Source organism: Agelaius tricolor, unplaced genomic scaffold (assembly GCF_023055355.1).
Source record: "Agelaius tricolor isolate 1412-34295 unplaced genomic scaffold, bAgeTri1.0.p SCAF_4, whole genome shotgun sequence".
In the NCBI taxonomy this organism is placed as follows: Eukaryota; Metazoa; Chordata; class Aves; order Passeriformes; family Icteridae; genus Agelaius; species Agelaius tricolor.
Window position 1 is genome coordinate 50826125 of NW_027269264.1, and position 24907 is coordinate 50851031.

At 39.5% G+C, this 24907-nt stretch overlaps 1 protein-coding gene across 2 annotated transcripts in view; it reads left to right on the top strand.

Moving 5' to 3' along the window:
• KIAA1328 (KIAA1328 ortholog) overlaps nucleotides 1-24907 on the top strand; it is a 176377-nt gene that overhangs the window by 52265 nt on the left and 99205 nt on the right. For both annotated transcript variants that reach the window (XM_071425768.1, XM_071425767.1), the window contains one exon: nucleotides 16559-16686. In XM_071425768.1, the coding sequence (XP_071281869.1) occupies nucleotides 16559-16686 (128 nt within the window). The remainder of the gene's footprint in view (nucleotides 1-16558; nucleotides 16687-24907) is intronic.

Sequence of the window (24907 nt, forward strand, 5' to 3'; positions counted from 1 at the left end):
TCATAATGGACTTGAAGAATGTGATTTTTTTCTTCTTTTTTGTGCCATTTTCTTTCAATTTCAGTACCAGCTGCAAGAAACAAAGAATAATTTGTAAAATATTTTTTCAACCAAAGTCAGTTTTTGGTCAGCCAAGATGTTTTTTAATATATTTTGTTCCATGCTTATGGCTTTATTGTTTGTGAATCTGTTATCTTGACCCTTGCTAGGAAAGAAAATATTATTATTATTAGTTCCATACTCTTGGTAGGAGAGAAGAGATTCCTATTTCTATTGTGTTTGGGCTCAGACTTTTCAACAAATGTGATTGTGTTTTATTAGAGGTGAGGGGTTTATGAAGAACTGTGAGGATAATTATATAGTTTAGCTTAAAAATATTTGTCATTTAAATGAGAATGTCTGTATCTGCCAGATTTGAGCATAATTTGATGATTTTGGTGTCTCAGTTGCATGTTACATGGAAAAGCTGCAAGGGCAGACATACCATTGGCATCAGATAGGCTGGGCTAACATGAAAAAAAAGCCTAAAACCCCAAATACTAATACTTTCCCAGTGCAGCAGTATACAGATTCACCAGTGTCAATGAATATTGTTCTGCTAGTATATTTCTTATTTCATGCTTCATTTTCTCTTCTCCCAGAGCTAGAAGTGTCATAAAGTGTTTTGCATTCTAAGTACTAGGGATATAGTGTAGAGACAGTATTTGCCATGTTCTAAGAGACAGAAGGCACACAGTGAAATTTAAAAAATTGAATAGACAGTTACACCTCTCCCATTTTACGAAAGAAATTGGCAAGAAGTAAACATGGGGGCATGGGGAAGAAACTGTGTCTGTATGGGGATGACTTCTTTTTTTCCTTTCCCCCCATGCATCAGAATTGAGAGAGGCATTTGCCATAGTCAGGTCTGTACTTAGGCTTTGCATATTAGCCTTCACAGCAGTTAATGATATTTAGGTTCAGCCTAGCTATCAAGAGGCAGGGAAAAGAAAAAAATGCAATAAAGAAATGGCTCAGCTTCTCTCAAATGGGCTTTAATTGAGCTTTTTGTGATGAAAAGCTAATGCTATCTGTTTCCTAGAGATGACTAATTCTGTGTTCCAGTTGTTAACTGAAGAGATAGGACTGTAGTTAGAGACAGCTTGTGCCAAAATATGGTAGCAGGCATTTGGTTGTTGACTAAAGGTTTTAAATATATTAAGTTATGCTGGAGGGGGAGGAAGAAAAAACTATCTATTTTTGTTACAGGTTGTACACTTAGCTGTGACAAATAGGAACACTATGGCTGGTGCTATACAAATATTTTTAACATGGCTGTTTCCTGCCCTAGTTCTTAGAACAGGAAGTAAACATCTGTATCAGAGAGGATTTGCTATTACCACTGATAATTGCAATGATTCTCTTCTATGAAAGCTACTTAACTCCAACAGCATATTTAACTACGTATTTTAACATATTTGTATGGCGTGCATACAAATAAGGTCTATTTTCAGTAGTATTCTATACCTCATTTCTGCATTTATCAGCTGTAATACATTCCAAGTACTTCTGTATATCATTGAAATGAAAGATTTTACTGCAACTTAAGAATGAACATTTATGCTTCCAGCTTCCTCTGTTTTTTTGCCAAGGTTTCTTCGATCTAAATACAGTGAGGTGCAGAAAAAGGATAGTCCCAGAGAAAAAAGGATAGTCCCAGAGACCAGTGGTGTTCAAAATACCAGTGTCTGAAAGTGTTGTCTCAGATTGGTGAGCTTATTCAGGCAGAGCTCATGAGAACCAGAAATGCAGATTCTGTCAATAAGTCTGCACTTCATCTCTTGCTGAAGCAGGGAGCATTACTACATCTCATGTTGCTGTGTCTGATTAGCTCTTTCTGGAAAAAGTGAGCCTTTTCTGCTGTTCAGTTAGAGGTATCTGCTTAAACAGTCACAAAGGAAATGTGAAGAAGTCGGACATTTAAAATGTATTATTTGTGAATACCTTGTGCTTAGACCTGGGGAATTCCTTTTCTCATGAGAGTTTCAGTATAGGAGGTGGCATATTGGCAATAGTGTTCATTTTCTTCTTATACTACAAGTTGGAAGATATTTAGCTCCCAGAACACTACTTAAACTTATATGCGTTTTTTTTTCCCTCTGTTTTACGGCCTTGAAAACTGTGGCACATTATAGGCCCAAAAAGTCACACAAGAGTGGGTCTCTCTCAGTGTAATGTAAATGGAAGAGGCTCCGTTCGTGAAAACGGAAAACACAGGGAAATCTTTGTATCAGTTCCTGCATGGCTGAGTCTGCGGTGAGCTTCAAAGGTCTTGCATCTGAGGAAAGTGATGACATGAAGAAAGTGTTCTATGTGGAAGATCACGTAGAGATCAAGAGAATTGGAAACGAAGTCAGCAAAGTAATATTTCTAAAGAAAGCCTTGTGTAAGAGAGAAAATAGAAGATAAGTTGGAAACTATGTTTTATATGAAAGGTTTTAGGAACAGAGGCATGAAGGTGAGAGATGAAGGAGGAACCAAAAGGAACAGTTACGGGCATAAATATGTCATGATGACTGTAGCAGGACAAGAAGTGAGAGAGAAGCTGGGTTTTGTAGGACTGAGTGAGGAGTGGATCATGAATTCCTGTGTAAGGTACTGGGCAAAGAGGTGTTCCCTCACTGTTGAGGTGAGACTGCATCTAGCAGCTGTGAAATTCGAGGGCACGTGCTTGTACTGCGGGCAGTTCTGCTGTTCCATTTGACATTTCCCTCAGCAGGTGCATGCACAGCCCTTTGGATTTGGCCCTGATTCCAGCAGGGGCTGTGTATCTAAGTGCAACTCTGCACCAACAGGCCTGCTGTAAGCATCAAACCTCCCTGACAGGGCCATTTCTAGATCTTCTAGTTGTGAAGAAGGTGGCTCTTCCTCTCCCAATCAGTATGCTGCTGAGTTGCATGGTCTATGGCTGTGTGGACTGAAAAAATACTGAGGAAGTCTGAACTCTTCAGCATTCGTCTCTTAGAGGTGACTAAAACTCCTTGTCCCTGTCCATCCATTTCAACACCAGAACTTTCACTGAAAATAAAAATTTGTTAAACATAATTCAGAGCCTTATAATAAAACGTCACATGGTTAACCTTTAATACAATGTAGCATTTAAAGAATAGTTTGCATCTTTTGCTGGTAAATTACTACATAAATATTTAGATTAGGTGTGAATAGGAATGTGGCATTATTTATGGATCCATATTTCTCTGGCATTTCAGATGCATGGTTGTTTTGCTCCTTAATAAATGCAGACGTTAAAAGAACAAGCATAGACAAAGTGCTAATTTTAAAGCTTTGCAGCTCAGGGGAGAAAAATCTCCCCATGTTTTGTTAGAACTGCTTGTTTTCTCCATTCGCACAATAGAGAGAAATCTTATAAAACACTAGAAGTTGAATTAAGCTCCTTTATTTCTGATACTTGTCATGGAGTGACATGTCTCACCTGCTTGTGCAGATTGGTAGCAGAGCAAACTGTCAGATCTGAAGATGTTTTGGTGCTGTCTGTTCCTTCTTGCTTCAGAGGTAGATGTGTTGTGGTACAGTTACTGCTTTAATTTTTGTCTGTATTTTGCTTCAGTTCTTTCTCACCTTAATCCTTGGAAGGGGAAGGCAAGAATATATGAAATGTCTTACTCATGAAAACTTCAAAAAGTGCACATCCCTTTTTTCCTGGTTTAACTGGGGATTGGACTGTTAAGGAGGCTGCCCAGAAAGCTGCATCAGCAGCATGGAGTGCAACAGCTCTGGGAATGGTGCTGACAGAATGGCACTGCAGGCTGCTGTGGAGGCACTCTCAGGTCTGATACACGTGGGTTTTCTTACTTCTGTGAAGTCCTGTAAATCACATACCTTGTCTGTATCTCAGCTTCCCCCATATCAAATGTGACCTTCCCTGCAGAGTAAACACACAGGGATGATGACAATAAGTCTGTTGGTACCCATGAGCTGTTGAGATACTGCAGTGATGAAGGTTTCTGGCTGTTAGTACAGGAAGAAGTTTCCATTTGAGATGGAAAAGGTATGGATGTTTCCTTGACCTGTTGAAATTAAGGAGAGGTACTGAGTAGCTCTACTGCAGTTTTGGCTTCTGAATTGATCCTGCACTAAGGAAGTCAAGTCTTAAATCTTTGGGGGCTCCATAGTCTCCATGATGTTTATCAATGGGAAAATCTGACTAAATGTTCAGTGCTTTTGTGCCCTTTATTTGTCTTCTGTATTGAACTTCTGGGAGGAGGGTAGCTGTCTATATTTATTTCTCTGTTTCTTTAATTTTATTGTGGTGTTTTTCCTGAAAACCAGTCATTCTGGTCCAGGGTCCTTGCGAGGTATTCACATACAGTAATTTTTCTTTCCTTCTTGTTGGCAGGAAATAGGTATTCCCATATAGCTTGGTGTGCAGGTTACCTTGGTCACCGGTTGTCTGGAAAATACCCCTAATTTCTCTGATTTTTCTAGGTCCCTGTTATGTAAAACCTTTTAGTGTTTGATTTTTTTTTCCCCATTTCCTTATGTTGTATTTGGTTTGGCTCAAAAATTTATTATAACCACGGGAATGTATTTGACAAGAAGGCCTATTCCATTCTTGAGTTGACTAAGCCCTTCTAAGCATCCGTGGTGATCCCTGCATTATCAGCAGTTGCTGTATGCATGGAGTCATCTCACTGTGATTCTGACTGCATTGCAATAAGTAAAGAATTTGCCAAAGAACTATTTGCTTACTCAAATATTAATCCTGTGAGAGGACTATATCTGAAAGTATCATTTTCTTGCTGCCAGTAACTGTCTTTATGCAAACTCGTTTCAGCTATTTTTTCTTCTGATGAGCACTTTTGAGTTTAGATTCAGGAATTCCTGTCTTCAGGAGTAACAGCCCTCTGGCACTGATACCCTCAAGGCTAACACATAGCAATGTTTCTCTAAGATGAGTGGAGAACTATAGTGGGAGGAAAAAGGAGTCATAGCTATGGGGAAAAGGTTTTCTCTCTTCCTCACCAATACCTTGGACTTCTGTGGTCCATACACATCAGCTGTGTACCTTGGTATGCTCCTTGTAAGAAGCCAAGAAGACCTCCAGGATGTCAGCTGTTCTTTAGTAATAAATGCGAGGATTTAGGGATGAGTCTTTTTTCTTGTGGGAGGTAGCAACTTCCAATACCTCATGACAGTTTTTACCTGAAATAAGGGACAATTCCAAAAAGCCTGAAGTTCAGTGTGCATGGGTCACTCTGGCCTGTCCCAGCAAATCACATTTTCTGATACGAAATTAATCAGCCAGGGTAAACATCTATATCTCCAAGAACAGTAGAAAAAATCCTAGGAGCTATACATTTGGCCCATGGCAGTTAAGTCTTTGCTTAGAAGAAGTTTCTCAGAACTTCTAAGGAGAATCATTCCAGGTCATTAATTTCCTTTCTCTTCAATAAGTACTAACCATTTGATTTGAAAATCTTTTTGTTACCATAGGGTGGCTTCAGAAATTAAGTTTTTTTTCCTATAAACATTTGCAGCCTCCTGTGGAGGGCAGTTCCATAGCTTAGGGGAATGCAGGATCTGCTCAGTTGCTGGACAAGTGCATTTTCTCTGTCCTGAGAAACTCATAACAGTTCCTGCAAGAATAGGGGCCAACCTGCAGCCTTTGGTCTCCTGAGAACATAACAGTGGATATTTTTTTCCTCCCCTTCACATAATCTTAAGCTACATTGTTCTGGCCAGCCCTGTTGTGTCTGTGGACACAAAGGAGTGTGATCTGGGGAAGTATTGTAGTGTTCTTACTTTAGAGCTTCCTTTTCTTCTCTGATTGTCCAGATCCGAAGACTTTTAAAATGCCTCCTAATTTGAGGAGCTGTGGGTCACTTTACTACTTCTACATCTCAAATTGTCAGGAGGAAAGGATACCATTATTCATTAGGTTGGGAAAGCAGAAGTCTCCTGTCATATAATATTTGAATGGTCTGGTTCTTGATTTTGAACCAAAATCAAGAAACGAAATCCAGAGTGTTGGCAGAACAAATTATTTTTATTTTATGTTTCTCTCAGTTTTAGACAGCCCTGTTTACCTACCCATGTCTCTAATTTTGTGAGGCTTATTTTTGAGTACTGTTATTGCAAAAAATGCCTATTACCAGGAAGAGCAGCAGAACACACCCTGTTTCAGACAGTAATATTTGATTCCTGAGTACTGTAAATGATGTAGAAATGTGCATGTATTAATGAGGGGTATAATAGGTTTGAGTGAAAGTGGGAGATAAGATGTGTTAATCTTGTATATTAAATAGTCCTACAACAATGAACCTTATAATGAGGCTGTTATTAAATCTTTCCTTCCCTGGCCTCAGTTCAGTGAAACCAGTGCTTCTGAGTTTGGCATGTTTAAAGCCAGATTTCACAAGAAAGGACCAACTCTCTGGGTTCTGCCATTTTGAAGTCCTTACCACGTTAGAGATGTGTACAGCACATGGTGGAAAAGATCTTTCCAGCACTCCATCATATAATATTTTCCCCTTTTTAGGTTTGAGGACACCTTCCTTAATATTAGTGTGCTGGTATGGAGTCTGCTTTGACCTCAAGTGTATCTTAGGAAAAGAAGCAATGCGTTTCTCTCTACATCATGCAAACAGATTGTGTTCTAACAAGGTTAGAAAGACTGTCAAAATAGCAATAGCTTTAAAGGAAAAAAATAAATTATCTAGAATAATCTGTGATTTTTACATTTGGTGCTCTTCTAGCTATAGTGCTGAGGACAGTTCCATAAGAAGGGCACGATTCCTTGGTTCACTGGTATTTATTTTTTTTCTATTTTTGTCCAGCAACATTTACAGATTTTCATCTTGCCTCTTGCACCATTTGCCAATAATCAGATTAAAATCTGCATGGTGCTGTCTGATTATGTTCTGGTTTAAAAAGAGGAGATAAGAAAGTTTAAATACCCAAGCCTGATGCCTGCTGTGGAAGATACAGAGTGGCAACCATGCTAGGAAGCAGCAAATAAAAACTTTCCCTAGCATCCAAATTTCCTTTCCAGTGAGGACCCAAATGAGGACTTTCTCTTTCTGAAGGTGGTGGGAGCTGGGCTGAAGGAGACTGCCTTCCTCCATCAACATTATTCCTGTTTAAGGGTAAGGAAAAAGGTTCAGTGAGAGACATCAAATATATAAAATTAAAAGTGATGATTGATTGTTTCCTGCAAGGAAGCAACAAGACAGACACTGTTGTGTATTCTCAGGTGATCACCATTCTGATAGTAACCAAGACCAAACCTGATTAGCTTAGTTATAAAACAAGTTGATGTTTTGTGATCTTACATTCTCATTCCCTGCAAAGCAGACACCTTTTTGATTTACTATGCATGTTCTTTAATTGAGATGGAGGTGCTGTAGCTCTGCTCTCAGTAAGTTCAGCTTTTACATTCCATTTCTCTTTTGCCTCTTCATCCCCTTTTCTCCACGCTTCTGACTCCGAGCTCACATTTATCCTGTTAAAATAACTCCTCTTACTGTGTCTAAACATAAGAGGCTGAGCATCCTTTCTCAGATACCTCAATTCCCACCTTATCTCTCCTCAGGCTTCTGCCAGGAACTCCATTGTCAAATTAGAGTAGGGAACATGTCTGTTTTAATATCGAGTAGTACTAAGATGACAAATGGCTTTGTGTAAATGGTAACAGTGGCTACTGCAAAAAAATTTTTAATTCTTACAAAGGCCTGCAACTAAAACAGCAAACATTCCCAGCCATGGGTGTTTCACATAAAGCCGTGACTGACTCCCTCTGCGGGTGGGGCAGAGTGCGGTTTGAGAAAGAAGAGTAGCGGGAGGGTTACAGGGCGCGTTTTCAGGTTGCAAGGCGATGCTTTTCGGTGAGAAAAGGAGCCCCGAGCGTTCGCCCGCCCGGGTGCGCGGCGCGGGCCGGGCGGCGGCAATACCCGGCGCGGGCACACGGTGGCGCCACAGCCCCACTTTTGGCGCGGCCGGGGCCGGTCAGCGCCGCTGCCGGCTCTGCAGATGCACATATGGCACAATATTATCATTTTATGGTTACAATTATGAGCAATTTGATACAAAATGAAAGCTAAATTATGCAGTGTTCCTTTTATTTGTTTAATTTTGCGCTCTAAATATGTAGAAGGAAAAATAGCGCCGGTTTTGTGTGGATGGTGATAGGTACAATGCCTCCTTTTGGCTTTGTGTTCTCACACAGCGCAGGTTGTGATTATTTTCTCTCGTACATGATGAAATGTGTGGAGTTGTTCTCAGGTGCTGGGACTGTTTCGCACAGAAATTGTGTATGTCTGAATCTCCAGGCTCCTTTCTTCCATAAAAAATGCATGGTACATTTACGGGCGGGTAGACAAATACATAAGTAACAAGTTCCTTCACAGTTTCTAGTGGAAGAGGCTGGGTAGCTGTGCCGTTTAAGCAAATGCCAAAGGAAGTCTTTAAATTCTGAAAGTCACTATAGTCATTGGTAGAGCTCTCCTGAAAGGAGAAAGTATGTTCTGAACAAATTCCTTCTTGCCAGTGAGGAAAATCTCCTGCCACTGCAGTTCTTATGCTAAAAGTAGAAATTTTCATGGCCCATGCCAGGATCAGTATCTTGTTACAACGATCTGTGGGGTCTGTATTTTGTGTATTCAGGTTCTTAGTTTTTCCTCTCATTAGATCTCCTTATGTTCATTATTATGAAAATGCATATTTTTGCCAGTATATGTAGCAGCATAATTTGTCTTTTGTGTGTTATGTTCTTCCTTTTCAGTAAAAGAAAGTTGTTAGCAGAGCCAGCCTGTAAAATAAATCTTCGATTTATTTTTTTTCTTTGCTTGTGAGTATTCTTTTGTTTGTATTAATGAAGATAAGGCTGGAGATGTGGTTTCCACTTGGAATAGAAAATGCAAGCTCTGAGATGGTATTTGCATTTATCGATCCAGGCACATCTGCTGGCATATGATGGTGTGTGATATTTTTGTCCTCACCCACCTTTGAACCAGAGAACATGGCAGATAAGCTGTCCAGTTTGATTGGCATATCCTGTGGAAAGGATTTTCAATACGTAGGATCAAATCCTGTACCCTAAACTGCTTTTGCATTTTGAAAGTATGTTAGAGACTTCTCTGAGTTCATCTGCTATATTGGGAATTAGTTTTAGGTTTGAATGCTTTCCTTGCTCTCATCAAATCATATGGGCTATCTTCTTCTTTGGCCAATTTTAGATGCACTATATTTGCATTGTGCATCTCAATATTTTCCAGAGTGTTGAAGCGAACTTGGGAATTTCATCATCTGTGTGGAACAGAGTATCTTGGTAGATAATATAAAACTTGGACTGTCTATAAAAGAAATTACAAAATTATGAGTACTAGGATAAATCATAGTGGTGAATTTAACCAGGGTATCAATTTTAACAGTGGCTCTACAGGTGCTATAGGTGGAAATGGAAACCTTATTTTTTGAAAACAACTCTTCAGCTGTTTAGGAAACTGCTTTTTATTTCTGTTCACACCTGGCATCTGGGAGTCCAGAGACTAGATTGGAATTGGATGGTTTTTGTGTGCTTCTTGAAAGCTCCAAAGGACTGCCCTGGCTTTGTCACTAACTTTCTTAACTCAGTAGCTTTTCTGTAGGTAGGTAACCATAACTTAACTAATTTGTATGCACCATATGCAGTCTCGGCTCACTTCAAAGTGTAATCAAGTCATGAACTAATTACAATACCATATTCCCAAAGAATGTAAATTTAATTTCCCTTCAAACAGAATGGGAATGTATTAAGCAATTCCTTTATATGAGAACTGTGGCATTCAACAACATAATGCTGATGCTTCAAACAGAAGTGAAGTTCTTAACTTTTGTAGACCTTGTGACCTTTTTCCCTATGCATCTTCCCTTTTTATTCTTGCATCTTGAGTTAATTTACTGACTGGATAACAACATTAAAATATTCAAGTGTAAATTAAAATGTAACTGTTGGGCTTCAGATTGGGGATCACTCTGTCTTATTGTATGTGACTTGCTTCTTTATAGTGTTTTCAGAATTGTGCTTCCTAAGGCATTTGGATCAGAAGGAAATTGTGTTTTGAATTGAAGGCTCATAAGGTTCAGACTCTCACCAGATGATTTCTTTAATACATCGAGAAGTGGATGTGCAGAAAGTTCCCTACAGGTTCTTAGCATCCCTGTGCCAGGGAGTCCACATAAACTCAGTTATATAAGAACGAGCAAAGGGAAGTTGTTCATAAAATATTTTATTACCTTCAGTCTTTGCAGCAACTTCAGAGTTTAGATAATAAACCTTCATAGAAGTTACTAGTCTCTACCCTTTCTCAGAACAATGATTCACATAGAGTCAAACCACTTATTTTATTCCTCTTAATTTTAAGGCAGAAGAAACATGTTAGGGTTGACTTTGATCCATGCCTGGATAGTCTGATTTCCAAAATGCAGTCCTCTTGCTTTTCTGAGGTGAAATTGTCAAAGCATAGGACTGTATGTGTTAAACCCAAGTAGTATTTTAAAATTAAATGTGGGTCAGCTTCCAATGAAGTATGTAATTGTTAAATGCTAAAGGAAAGAGCTTAGAATATCTTAGTTTGTATTTTAAAGTGTTCCTTTTAGATGTTAATTCATTAATACCAGCAGTTTATTTTTATTCATATGACTTTTCATATGTAAGTAGTTGAAGCTGCATTATTTTAATCCTTTCTTTGGTTAGAGAGAAAAAAGCCTGCAGGTGGAAATCAGAATGACATACATATTGCTTCTTTCCCAAAAGGCATGGTATCTCTCTCCTATTGATATGCAAAATATTAAGGCAGAAAATAAACCCCATTGCTTTATGTGTCAAAATACTGTAAAAAAATATATGCTTGGGTGGTGCATGAAAAAAAGTGGGGGTCCACTTCAAGGTGAACACACTTATAGTGGAATTTGCCATTAGTCTATTGTGGGTCTCTGGGGCTCTGCAGACTCTGTAAGTTTGGTTCCCTTAGGAACCATCAAGCTTAGATGTAGCTTGATCCATAGTTGTGGTTACAGGGATAGCCCTGTTTGGAGACCCAGCTCCAAACATGAGTCTTAGCCTTTGCCTGAGTTTGGTGAAATGCTTTCTTACTCTTGCAGCATTTTTTAAAGTGATTTTTGGGCTATGAGCTGTACAGAGAAATGTTGTAGTAGTACATGGTGCCGCAGTTATGGATGCAGTGGTGTGTCTGTTAAACAGCTGTGAGCTTGCTGTGACATTCTTCACGTGCCAGCCGCAGGCCAGAGGCATTTTGGAAGTGGTGTAGTGTTGCTGTTGCTGCCAGAAAAAACCCAACCCCCAAACAAACCCCACAAAAACATCAAAGCAAGGTAAGTTAGATCAGGCTTGTGGTGCTTGATGCTATGCTGCTGGGGCTGTGCACAGCTCCTTGAATGGGTCTGGCACACACACCTGCTTGGAGAGCATGCAGGCAAGCTCAGGTCTGCCTGCAATTCATCTGAGGAGATTTTTCTTGGGAGACCAAAGACCTGTCAGAGCTTAGTGTAGCTTCATCCACCCACTGCCAGTGGCATTTCCTCAGCATCTCCTTCCTTGTCTAGTTTTTCTCACAGCATTTGTTTTCAAGGGACTACCTGAGGCAGTGAAAAGAGTTGGGTCTGCTGAAACTGGCAACATGGTGATAACTAGTCAGTTTCTAGCTGCATGTCCTTAAGCAGGAATTTAAAAAGACCAGTGCTTTGTGGCTACTGGGTCGTGAGTGCACATGTCAAAAAACTTTCTTCATCACGTCACAGAAAGTTTCTTGTGTCTCTACCACAGAGTTCAAGTTAATGCTGTCTGATTTAAATTCCAATCCAATTTGTGTGTGTTTGACTTTTTCTTTCCTTTGATTGCTTTATTCATCTTTGCATATCTCTGTAATAGCTCTGAGTCTCTAGAGAGTCTTCCATTGGATATGGGGGCTGATGGGACTGCAGCATCTGGTGACTGAAGATGGAGATTCAGCTCCTGTGTTCTATTCTGGCCATGGATCAGGGAATGCAGCCCTGAGTGAAAGGACAGTCCAAGCTGAAGCTACAGTCAGGGACTACAGGAATGAATCATCTCTGGGCATCTTGTTTGATGCTTGGGAGGTCTATTAGGGCTTTTCTGCATGGGTGAATGCAGTCAAACTCAGACTCTGAGCTAATCAGGTGCAAGATGAATCTGGTCTGTTAGTGCTGTGCCTGAGCTGTGCTAGTTTACCCTGCAGCTGCAAGACACATGTCCTGGAGCTGCCTTGAGGAGTGTGGGGCTGCTGGGCTGCACCCATGTGCTCAGAAAGACCCAAAGACTCCCCGTGACACAGTTTTCCCATGTGTAAAAAGGGAACAATAGAGCCCCTGCCTGTCCCAAAAGTGCCTGTCCCAAAAATGCTCTTGGCAAACCCGTGAGGAAAGTGTCACTAGGTGGTGAGTTCTCACAAATGTTCTGAAAAAACAGGAAGGCCTTTGTTATTATATTGATTGTGAAGAATCTCATTAGCTGTGTTCTCTTGCTAGTAGCTTCTAGAAAAGTTTTTTTCAGACTCACTTTGCTGTGATTGGAAGCTGCTTTAAATTTATTTTTTTCTTTTAACAAAGCAAGATAAAATGAAAAAATTCTTCTCAAATTATAAAGGTGGGGGGGGGGGGAATTCTCTGTCTTCTGGTTTGGTTGCCTTTTTCCCTCTTGCAAAAAGTGATATAAGAAAAGCAGAATTTTGATAAATAGTCCTTGTGGAGCAACCTGATGTTGGCTTCACTTGGAAACCTGGACCTGAAGAGACCAATTTGAATTGCTGTAGCATGAACATAGCTTGCACAAGCATGTGGAGGCTGATGTCTAGAATTCAGGAGCTTCTTAGGTAGATGCTGGATGCTCTGAACTAAAACATTTCAGATTTTAAGCTGGGCTTCACTTCTGCTTAAAGTGCCAGTGGAAAGAGTGGACTGGGAACAGTGAAGGGAATCAGTGTGTGTGGTAGAGTCTGGCCTTTCTCTTCCCAGTTTCTGGGGAAGCAGGAACTGTAGTTTTTGGATTTTTTTTTTTCTACTTCAGCCCTTGGGAAGCTGACAATATTTCAGCAAGGAGTAATCTGTGAGTAGTTGAGGTGGCCATGGAGCAGACTTCATAGCCTGAGGATTTAAGAGTAGAACTGAAGGAAGGGGTTGGGACTTTGCAAGGTAGATAAACACACCCAGACAGGTGACCATTGCTGGAAGAGGTGTCCTCTGCTCCCAGCTCCACTCCCCCTGCTTGCCTCATGCCAGATCTTGTGCCTGGTTGTCTTTTTGCCTCACTGGGACAGTCTGCTCAGGCCTGGAGTGAGGGATCTATGGGGCAGCAGAGCTGGTGTGGATGGAAAGAGTGAGTGGGAGAGTATCTTTGGAAGCAGTTGATTATTAGGTTGGCTGTGCCTTCTTGTGGAGCTTCACCCCAAGGAAAAGCTCTTTGTTCTCTGCCTGGCTCCCTGGACATCCATTCCTGGCTTCTGTGAGCTGTCACCACTGTGTGCTAGCAGCCCCTCCTCTCAAAGCCAACTATCTCCTCTGAGGTTATTATCTCATAAGAGCCATAAATGAGCTCTTAATTCTTTGACTTACATTCAGTGAAAAAATTAACTAATTTATTCTATAAAACATGTAGTACTTGCAGTATTACATGTAAATGTGGCTATTGAAATTCTAACCTTTGCATTTCTAATTTTTTTTTGTTTCCCCCTCCTCCTCATACAACCTCAATACTTTACTAATAAACTGCATAAAAAGTATTACTTTAATACATTGAAATGCATATTTCTTGGACATAAAACTACCTTTCAGTGAAATGCCAAGTACCACTTCTCCCAGGTAACTAACATCTTGCAAATTCAATATTTGTGCTCCTGAACACATGAAGAATTACCAAATGTGTCCATTTAGGTATGTTACCTTTTTTGGAATGAAAATCTGTAGGATTTCTCCTATACTGTTCTTTCAAGCTTCCTTTTTTTTTTTTAAAGCAGATTAAGAAAATATTTATGACATGCATGTCTGTCCAAAGACTGTATTGCCTTAGTAGATGCATGATCTTGTTATATCTGAATGACTTAAATATTTTTGTGGCAGTGTTGTGTATTGTCTGGCTAATTTGCAGGAGAAAAAAGGAGATAATCTTGCTGCTTTTAGCAAAAAATTCAATAGAGTGAGAGAGTAAGATCTAATATTAAGGCTTTTTTGTTAAGAAGATATTCTGCAGTAAATGTACCAGCACATTTTTGAGAATTGCCATACTTTCAGCTATTCTGCATGTGTCTCAAACAAATTAACTCTTTTTTCATATTAGAAGCTTCATGTTTACTTAAGTAAGCAAAGTAGGGCTTTAAACTCACACTGTGGTGGCTGTAACAATACTTTGCTTAATGTAGAGTGATTGTGTGAATGAACAAGGTTTTGATCTTCTAATACAGTGACTTTTACTGTGGCTAACCAAATCTCACAAGAATTTCAGGTGCATCTTGGCCACCATTCAAGCTCACGTGAGCCATTGCCCTTCCCACTCATGATCACATAACTGGCCTTTGGACAACCAGGATTTGCTTGCATACTTTGCTGAAGTTAATTTTCCTTGTCCTGTTTGAAACCATATTTTAAATGAATTTGGCAGCCACATGCAGGAGGTGGTGGCATCATGTGTACCGTGGGGGCTCTGCAGTCTGTAAAACACAAATGGGGCCTGGGAGTGTGGGCAGTCTTGCCTGGTTTTCCAGTAGAACTGGTGCTAACTCTGTGGCAAGAGTGAGGATGGCTGCCTGGCCGTCCCTCGTGTGCCCCAGGGCTGTTTAGGGTGCTCGGTTCTGGTGCCAGCAGTGTGCTCGCTGGAGGGAGGAGAGGGCAAAATCTGTTTTGTGGGGAAGGGGTTGCTGGAAGCAAAGTGAATTAAGAGGGCTGTAAAAAATTGATAAAGATAGATAGGACTGTCTGTTTTTATATTCTGCCACATAACATGGGTTTAAATGAATTTCCCTATAATTTGTCTTCAAATACCGACATTTAACTCTTAGGCTGTATAAATGAACTGGCTTTTGCTAGAGTAAAATTCATGCCCTGCGTCCAGGCTAATATGTTCACCTACTATAAACATTACTGCCTATGGTTACAACTGGAATAAAAAATTCCTTTTATATACATCATAGCTGGCAGAGACTCCTGAGACCACCACAAATCACTTCAGCCTTTTGGTGCTCTCTGACGAAATGAACTGAAATGTAAAACAGCTCCGGCTTCAGGCAGGCTGGCTCTGGAAAGCAATTAGCTTGTTAAGACCATTGTTTGTACCCTCCCATGTTTCCAGGTGCTGTGCAAAGGTGTTATGAGAGCTCTCCTGATTGATTTCAGCATTGGGGTTTATTAACCTTCCATTCCTTCCTAAAATGTTTTGCTTATTCTCTCAGTAGCCTTTTATTTAAAGGGAAGAAAACCAACCAACCAACAACAAAAACGATGCCCGGGCAAGGCCACCCCTCCTGTGAAAGAATAAGAAGAGAGGAGGGGGGAAGAGAGGGAAGGCAACAAAACTGAACCAAAAAAAAACCCCTTAGGGTCATAACAGGGAATAACAAAGCAGTGAGTTATTTATGCAGCCATGATTGGCAAAAGTGATTGCAACATGAATTTGCCCAGAAGCAATGATTAGATCATAAAAATGTTAAGGAAATCTGTAACTCAACACCGTTTTAAAGATTGAAGAAGTTTTTGTTCCCTACCTTAATTGCAGTGACTTGTTATTAAAGTATTTATTCAGAGTAATCTCTTTGGACAGCGAGCCCTTATCCCATCTGCATGCATAATTAAAAGTGAGGGGGGAGAGAGGGGAGCATAAATGGTTTACCATGCTACATGAGCAAGGGAGGGAATTACACAATGACAGGTGAAGAGCAGATTTATCTCCTGTTGGAATTTCAATGCTGCAAGCAAGGCAGGACACTGTTGCTAATATCCTTGCAAACACCACAGTTGCTGCTTCTCCAGATTACTGTCCAAAAATTATTGCTGGTCTGTAAAAGGCCTGTAGCACTGCATCTGTGGCTGTGGGGTTTTGAGCCATTGGCGCTCAAGCAAAGAGATTGGATTTGGGTATGTGGGCTTGTGAATCGATGTCTGTGCTTAAAAATGGACTATTTACTTACTTGGCTGGCTATTTATTTATTTATAAATAAACATTGGTAATGGCTGGCTTTGCTGAATGCGAATAAGAGGGTTGTAGTTGTTCCAGCTGAAACAATGTCATCACCTGCCTCCTGCTGCTGTCCCTTTTCCAATGGTAAAAGAATTTGGTGCAATTCTTCTTTTTCCACTCTGAGTAAGGAAGAAGATTGTACTTGAACATTCATCTCTAGGCAGATTTATCATCATTAGGCGCTACTCAAACACATGGTATCTGTTTTTAAATTGAACTGTTATGGATCTAAATCAGATTTACACGGAGTAAGTTGGTATATATTTGGCTATAACTGTTCGCTAAAGAGTGTTTTTCCCTTAACTTCTGATGTCTCACCTCTGCAGCAGCAGTACAGAGAATGCCAAGAACTTTTGAGCCTTTATCAGAAGTACCTAGCTGAGCAGCAAGAAAAACTATCACACTCCCTTTCTGAACTCAGTGCTGCCAAGGAAAAGGAGCAGAAGGTAAGCTCTTTTTTTGCCATCTCTTTTTTATTTAAATTACCAAGTCAAAACACCTTATTGAGACTGTGAGTCTATTATCTTGCATCTTATGGTGTTGAATACTGTTTTGTGATTGGTTTTCCATGAATCCTTGCCTTTATACATAGATTGCAGGAAAACAAAGAGAAAAACCCCAACAAGTTTTGGGTCAGTAGAAGGGGTGAAGTTAATTGACCATGTTGTAATGGAGTAGGAATCATGGTAACCCACACCTTTGCCAAGGAAAGTTAAGATACTGTTATGTTTTCTGTTCTGTTTAAACAGGAAAATTATTAAGAGACACTGTAGATAGAGCCTTTCACATTTTCACTGTGGGGTTTTGATGATTGAAAAGGGCATTATAGATGATGTATTTGGTCAATAAGAGCTTTCTCAAGTCTGTAAAGCAGCTCATCTGATTTGAGGTATATTATAGAAGACCTGTAGTTCTATATGCAGTTAAAACCAGAAAATGTTGACTAGAGATACGTTATAAATTAAGTGGTAAAATGTTTCTTGTATGTAGGCACCCAAAGCCTTGAAAACATGGTTGATTGGGATTTTTCCCTGGTAACTAGGTGCTTGGTTTGTCCCTGCTGATGGCAGATTATACCCTGGAAGAGAAGACTGCCTATGCAAATGCTCTACCCCAGGTTCTTGCTTGCTGTTCTCTGGTAGCAGCTTCCATCTGCAGATAGACCTCCAGAATCCATCCTACCTAAGACCATGCCTTTTTGTAGAGGTTCTGCCCTTGATCCCTTCTTCTTCTGGAACAGTCTTAAAGGCTTATTTATAACAGGGCTAGAAATAAAGTCATCAGCACAGAGTATCCAAAGGAGGTCTCAGTGGTTCCCTGCTGTGAGAATTATACAGGCAGATCCTGCTTCTCAGGAGACTGGAGACTGTGCAGGAAGGAGTCTTCTAATTCTCTCAGGAAGCAGGTAGCAATACTCTGTGACTTTGTTGGCATGGAATTTTTTTTTTTTGCCCTGATGATGTGTATTTTAGTGTGTTTTTTAGCTTTTTTTTTTTTGTCCAACATTGTTGGACATTGAGCTGTTTGTCAGGCTTTTAACCTTTTGTAAACATTTCATTTCCATTTTATTGTGTTTATATCTGCCCTCCATTTTTGTGATGGCGTTGAATTCAAAACAAGAATATCCTCCCAGAATGGATGATGTCTGTGTTGCTGTTTATATGGCATGCAGCTTGCTGGGGATCTCCATGGAAAATAGTCCAGAGGAGTCCATGTAGTCCAAAAGCACTGTGGTAGCTGTGTTTTGGGTGATGATAATCCTTTTTTCTTTCAGGTTTTGCCCTGAATGTTTAATATCTAGCCTTTCAACTTCAAATACATTTATCCTATACTAGGTTAGCCCTTAGTATGGAGGGATCCTTTGTCATCACAAGTACAGGACAAAGGCATGGAAGCAGATAATAGGAAACCTTCAGACCACTGACTATCAAATAATTTCAACAATCCATGTTTATCTCCTCTTGTTCTTCTGTCTTTCTAATCACTCTATCAGTGTATACACAGAGACTTCTTTAAAATTGTTTTCTGATTTCATGTGCGAAGTTCCATCAAGCTCATCTTTGATTCCATTATTTCTTTTCTCTATGCTTACAGGTACTTTTGTCCACAAATGCAAATTCAGATATTATATCGAGGTTTGCCTTGACATTTCATTTATGGTTACATACTCTACAGCTCTAGCCTAGCAGGTCTGAAATTACCCTAGTCCTCTTGTTGTGTGCAAAGCATCGTAGGCATAGATAAAAACCTGTCAAAACATGCTTCAACTGTTTTTTCTTATAGTGTGCAAAGTGTTTCTGATGTTTCTAGCCTTCCTCTTCAATTTTCTTGTTCTTTGCATTTGGCTTTATAAATTGTTACCATTTTTCACCCAAACAAGCACTTTATGCTGTGTTTCTCCTCACAGTTTAGAAACTGTGAAGAGTTGAGCAGGACTGCTGCACTCTGTCTGTCCTTTCCCTTGTACACTCCTTCAAGGGATGGGCATTCCAAACCCAAGAAGGGTCACTGGGCTGCTCTTGATGGGACTTGGTGTTGTTTTTGCACATCTTTTAATACCTGAACTGTGAACTCTTAGTGTCCTGATGGGTCTCTCTTTGAGTGTTTTTTGTTCTCTTTGAGTGTTGTCTTAACACAGTAGTTCAGGCCAGCATTGTTCTGTCTGCCTGATGGGGTCTGCTGAAGGGGAGCACAGCGGGGAGGGATTTTTGAGAGGAAAGAATTGGAAGAGGACAGACCCAGAACACTCTTCTGTTCCAAGTACTGCCCATGCCAGTTCCTTCTGCCCCACTGAAGCTGTTGTTCTCTTCCTTTCTGGTTTAAGGTGGACTTTGACAAGAACAATTTTATTGAAATGTTAGGATAATGGAAGTTGTTGTGAGTTTTGTTTGAATCCAAATCCATTTAAAATATTTTCATTTTCACTTGATTTTCTCTGGGTTAAGGAAATCTTGGATGTGTCTGGGTTTAAAGCAAGATAACTAGTTTGTCAAATAGTTTTCTCTTGGTAGAACTGTGTAGGAGACATAATCAGTGTTTCCTATTACAGGACACTGCTGATCTTTCCGGGATCTCTGTGTTTCGATGTGCAATGTTCTGATTTTCCTGTCTTGTGCAGAAACATTGGACCGCACAGCTGTACTCCATAATGAAGCACTTCTTTGTTCTGCCTGTTTTTAGCTGTTCTTTCTTGTTTCTATTAATTTCCCTTCCTTTTTCTTACTTGTTAGTTTGGAGTAATTTCTAGTGCTACACCTGTATCTTAGTGCCTCCTGCTTCTGCTTTTCACCTGCCTGTCTCCCTCATTCTTACCCGACCGTAATTTGGATCATGAACTGTCACTTTCCCCTAGGCTTAGATAGGTATTTGGAAGCATCTCCTTTTAGAGTTTAAATGCTGGGTTTTCTGTCAGAATAAGACAATTAACAGGTCAAGAGAACAGCAGCTTACCGAACATTGATGGCATTGTTGTAAAAAGAGGTGGAGTTCTACAGGATGTAAATGACTGCAGCAGCCGTAGGCATGTGGCTGAAGTGCAGCCCTGGTTTGTAAATGTACTGAACTAATGCAGATGCTTTGGTGTTAACTTTTATTTTTGTCCGTTTTAGTATCACCAAATGATAGCATAACTCTGAAACCATGTTTTCCTCTTAGCTAGTCTTGCCTCTTTATAATGAAAGTCAGCCCTCAAAATGTAAAGAAGCATCCTGGTAGTAGTGAAATAAAATTGCTGGGAAGATGGTGGTAAGATGATTTAAGTCAGAACTCTCGTGGAGTCAATAATCAGTAACTGGAACATGGAACTTCCTTTTTTTTTTTTGTGAGATAAAGTTAATTCCATTTGAAAAGATACTTAAGGTGACATGAATTGAATTATTCAAACTGGCCTTCTCAGCATTAACTCTAGGTTAATATCTCATGATGCCTCTGGTTTCATTATAGGAATTTTAAGTACATAACTTTTTATAATAAATTCAATACCTAGAAGCCGAACTGAAATTGGTTTACCTTCTACCAACCCATAAAAAGAAGCATTAATTGTAAAGTGAATATTAAAGTGGTCACTAAAGTTGACTCAGATTCAGAGAGATAGCACTTTGGTAAAGGGAGAGCTCTACTGAAAAATAGGCTTCTGCCTTGCTGTTAATAGAAAATATCATTCATAGTAAAATGTAGTTAAACTTTTCTATCAAAAATGATTTTTGGATATACACTCTGCAGCACCCAAACGTTCAGTCTTTGCCATTTTCATATGCTTTACACAGACAGGTAAAGAAAATTGCCCTTGTTCTAGGTAATCATGTCTGACCTAGTTTATATACTCAATACTTCAGTGCCATCTTAAACAGTGTCAAGAATCCAGTTTGATTTGGCACATTCTGGACAATGAATCTGTAGATGTTCTGCACTGTCGGGTAGGACTTGAGGCACAAAAGTTGGACAGGCAGCTGAGTTTCTGCAGAACTGGGGTTCTTGAGCTCTATCACCTTAAGGGAAGATAATACCTGTAGTCTTAGCACTCTTATTAATGTTAATCTTTGAATTTACAAGTACAGCTGGCAGCGTTTGTTTCTTATTTGTGGAAGATTACCAACACATCTGCTAATTCCCTTGGTTCACAAAGATTCTTGTGTGTATGTGTGTGAGGCTTCAGTTCTTCCTTGTGTAGAAGAAACATGGGAATGGAGTGGGATTATAGACAGAAAGGAATATCAATAATTTATTTTCAATGGTGTATCATCTCCCCTCTCCCTTAGTGTTTTCATGTCTGCCCCCTCTTTGGGGTTTGCCAGTGGCCCTCATCAGGAACGAGGTTATTGTTCAATGCTAAGCACCACGCAAGCATCCTGAAAGACATGGTCTGCTTTGGGCATATGGTAAAATCCTAGCAGAGTTGACTTTCAGGAAGGCTTTTTTTTAAAGAAACTTTTTTTTTTTAATTATGTTGCTATTTCTCTTTAATCACTTCTTAAAAATTGTTAGTGCAGTTGTATCACTTCACAGTAAAATCCAAAAAAAGCCTTTATCTGCAAAAACAAATAAGCCTTGCTTTCTTTTGATATTGGCAACTAAGATTCTTGAAGTTTTTTGGTTTTTTTTGCCTTAATAAGGATGATTACATACTAAAGCTTCAAACATTACTTATTTGTTTTATTAATTTTTTCCTTTGAAAAAGATATTGCAACACGCCAATCTTCAGAAGCCTTTCCTTTGTGATTGTCCCCAAACTTCCCCAGTTCCATTTTTTTCAGCACAGGTCACCTTTAAACACATTCTTAGCTTGCTTAAAGGAAAAAAAAAAATCCCACATATGCAAAGGGTTTTGAATGCTATAAGGTAAACCTTCATCATGGAATTGACTTTGTCTGTTTACCCAGCTGTATGGGAACAATGAATGAGACCGTCTGAAAGATACTTCAAAACTGGGATAATAAATAAAGAACTAATTTGACTAGGGACTCAAGGGTATTGGAATAATTTTGCAAGGCCAGACAGAGACACTTTTTGCATGAGTAACTGTCAGGAATAGCCTTGCCTTACCTGTGTTACTTTCTGCAAATCCTCTGATCTCTCTCTGTGCCGCTCTTATCTGTAAAAATGAGATAATGTTTTTATCCTTATTCTTTCTGTTTTTTTTTTTTTTACTGAGAATGTCAGGTTTCAGGTGCTTTTTCATGGGGGTTCAAAGTGATTAGCAGTGATATTTGAAACATAGGGTAGTCTGGAATAGACTACCCTTTAATAGCATGAAGAAAAATAATGTTTTTTTCCTTTTACCTCTAAGATACTAGGCTGTAGTTAATTTACCTGTCTTTTCTAAAAAATGTTAACACTGAACAGGAATGCAGATGGATATAAATATTTAAACAAAAAGGAAATATCAGTATTGCAATACCTGTGCTAGCATTCACAACAGAATTCCACCCACACTCAATCTCCTGGAATGTGTGCCACAGTAGAACTGTTTGGCTTGCCCTATTTTCTTGATGTGAATGACACTGTGTTCCTGGTGATAAGCAGTTCACTCTCAGCTCACTCAGTTCACTGCTTAACTGAGATCTGTGCCAGTTCACCATCTCTTTGTTCTACAGTCTTTAATCAGCCTTGTCTCTAGTCTCTTCTAAAGTATTTTCATTTTCCTTTTGTGTTCTTGCTATATGCCTCTTTCAGTTTCATCCATTTAGCTTTAAAAACTGTCCCTCCTATGGAAATCTTTTCCTTGGGTGAACAGTCATGTCTGGTGTATATTTTTCTGTTGTTGGAGAATAAATCTGGAAAGAAGACAGTGCCTTTATTTCCATTCTCCAAGATCAAAACATCCTCTTGGTTTTGTAGGCTTCTGATGATACTGTTACCTTTGTGAAACATCACCTCGGATTTACACGAGAATTCAAATTTGCAGCAGAACCGCCTGTCCTTGAGAAGTACTTTGCAAACTCTTAGATCTGATATTGCCATTTCTCCAGTCTAACATTGTAGTGGCTCTTGGGAGAGTGAATTGTGGCCATATTCACCAGCATCCTCTCACTCTGAAGTAGGAGTAAGGATTTCTTCAGTGGATTCAAGGCTGCATATGAATGCACTTACTGTCAAAGATTTTGTGTTACTCCACAGGCCTTGAGGAAGGAAACTTCTGTTCTATCCATCACTTTGTGGAGTTACCTGTTTACTTGGCAGTCTTTAGGAGTGTAAGCATACTAGCTACCTAGACATACGCTGTCACTACTGTTGTACAGTCCATTTGATCTATGCACGTGCCCTTTGATTCAGCAGTATTTAGCCTTTTTCAAAACTTGAGACTCTTGAAAATCAGTTTCTCATGTACTTACATCCTTGATTCACCAGTTCCCAGTTCCTAGACTTGTCTGATTCCTCCACGTGTGGCATGTCCTTCATGGTATGATTAGCATTACATTCCTGAACTTCAGGAAGATGAACCCTGGCAGCTTTCAAAGCCCAACTGAACCAGGGACCACTTTGAAGCTTGCCTTGTTTTGGTGTGGTGTAGACCAGATAATAGCACAGTTCCCATCCAACTTGAATTTTTCTTTGACTGTTGTGTATTCTCTCTTCACCAGCCTTTCAAGAGGGAGATCATCCTGTGAGAACATATTTTGGTAAAAAGTGAAAGTGTTTCTGGGCCAATCCAATTTGTATTGGATTGGAATTTGAATCCTGTTTCTGAAAATGCAAACACTTTGAGTTGCTGTTTCTTACTGTTGAAATGAATACAGTCAGTAACTCATCTAGGATTTCATAACCTAAATACCTTTATTCATCACTGTAGATTACAGATAGTGTGATATAAGTGATTACTATATTGAAAGATAAATTGCTTGCCATTTCTTGCCTGCGAAGCACACATTTTTGTGTGTTGATCAGGTTGTTTAATTAGAAGTGTCTTTATTTAATGAAAGCCAGGTGATTATCAGTTCAGGGCACTAAAGGTTGGTCTTTGTATGGTGGAAAGATTTTTCATGAGAGCCGAGGGTGTAATTTTCTTTCAGCTAAGAAGGTGGGAATTCGTTATCTGTCTGTACCAGGATGATTGCCTGCAGAAATATCTCTTCGAGTTAGTTCTGAATACCCTAAGATTTAGCTTGAGTCTTTCATTTTGAGCTGCAAAAAAGTTTGAACTTAAAGTTTTTCTGATGCACAGTTTGCCATTTGAAGTTTGTAAGGAGTCTACTTCCAGGATTTTATCCACCATAGGACAGATTTCTTGAGACAGCTGCACTCGTCTCCTATGAGCAGAATGTGACTGGTGAGGTGACATGAGCACAGAGCAGGCATCTACAGCATTTACTGCAAGTCTACATACACGTTGCATGTGATTTTTGGTTTATAGCAGTGTGATTGCCTGTCTCTGATCCAGTGAATGCATTAAGTATCATTACATTACAATTTTTGATTGCTATCTATTTATGGCAAATTCTAGAAAATGTCTGGCATGTTTCTCTAAGTTACAGCAACACACATATTTTGAAACTTTGTTTGCATAATTTCAGATTTTGGAACATGGGTATAAACAGATCATGTAGACATTCAGTGCCATCCTGTGCCAAAGATGTTTCACAGTACCATCAACAGAAAAAGGCGTACATGAGTTTCTCCTGTCTATGCAAGAAAATGGTCAATCTGAAACATAAGTATTCAAAGCTACCCACACATATGCATGGGCTCTCAGGCTGACTGAGTTACTTACTAAGATTTAGAGTACAGGAAAGCAAATGATGTCCTCTGACCTCTTTTGGAAGTCTGGATTACCTTGAAGTTGATCTCTGCCTTGAAATATAGTAATTTCTCATTAATCTTTAATAGATGCATTTAATTCCATGTTAAATCTTTCCCCATCTGTTCTCCATAAGTGGTAGCAATTCTATTGACTGGAGCAGACCAGAAAAACACTCAGGATGTCTTCTGTTTTCTGGTGTGTAATTTCAAAAACTCCTTTTTACTCTCTGGAGCTGAGGTCATGAACATCAGTACCTTAGTTGCACGATGCATCTGATTAATGTCTCTGCTCTAAAACTTCAGAAGACTTTTCATAAAGAAGACCTGCTTGGTGGATTAGGCTGGAGCTGGTGTCTACCTGTAATTTAGTAAAGCTTTCGACTCTGTCTTCTGCAACATTCTCCTGGACAAACTGGTTATTATAGCTTGGAT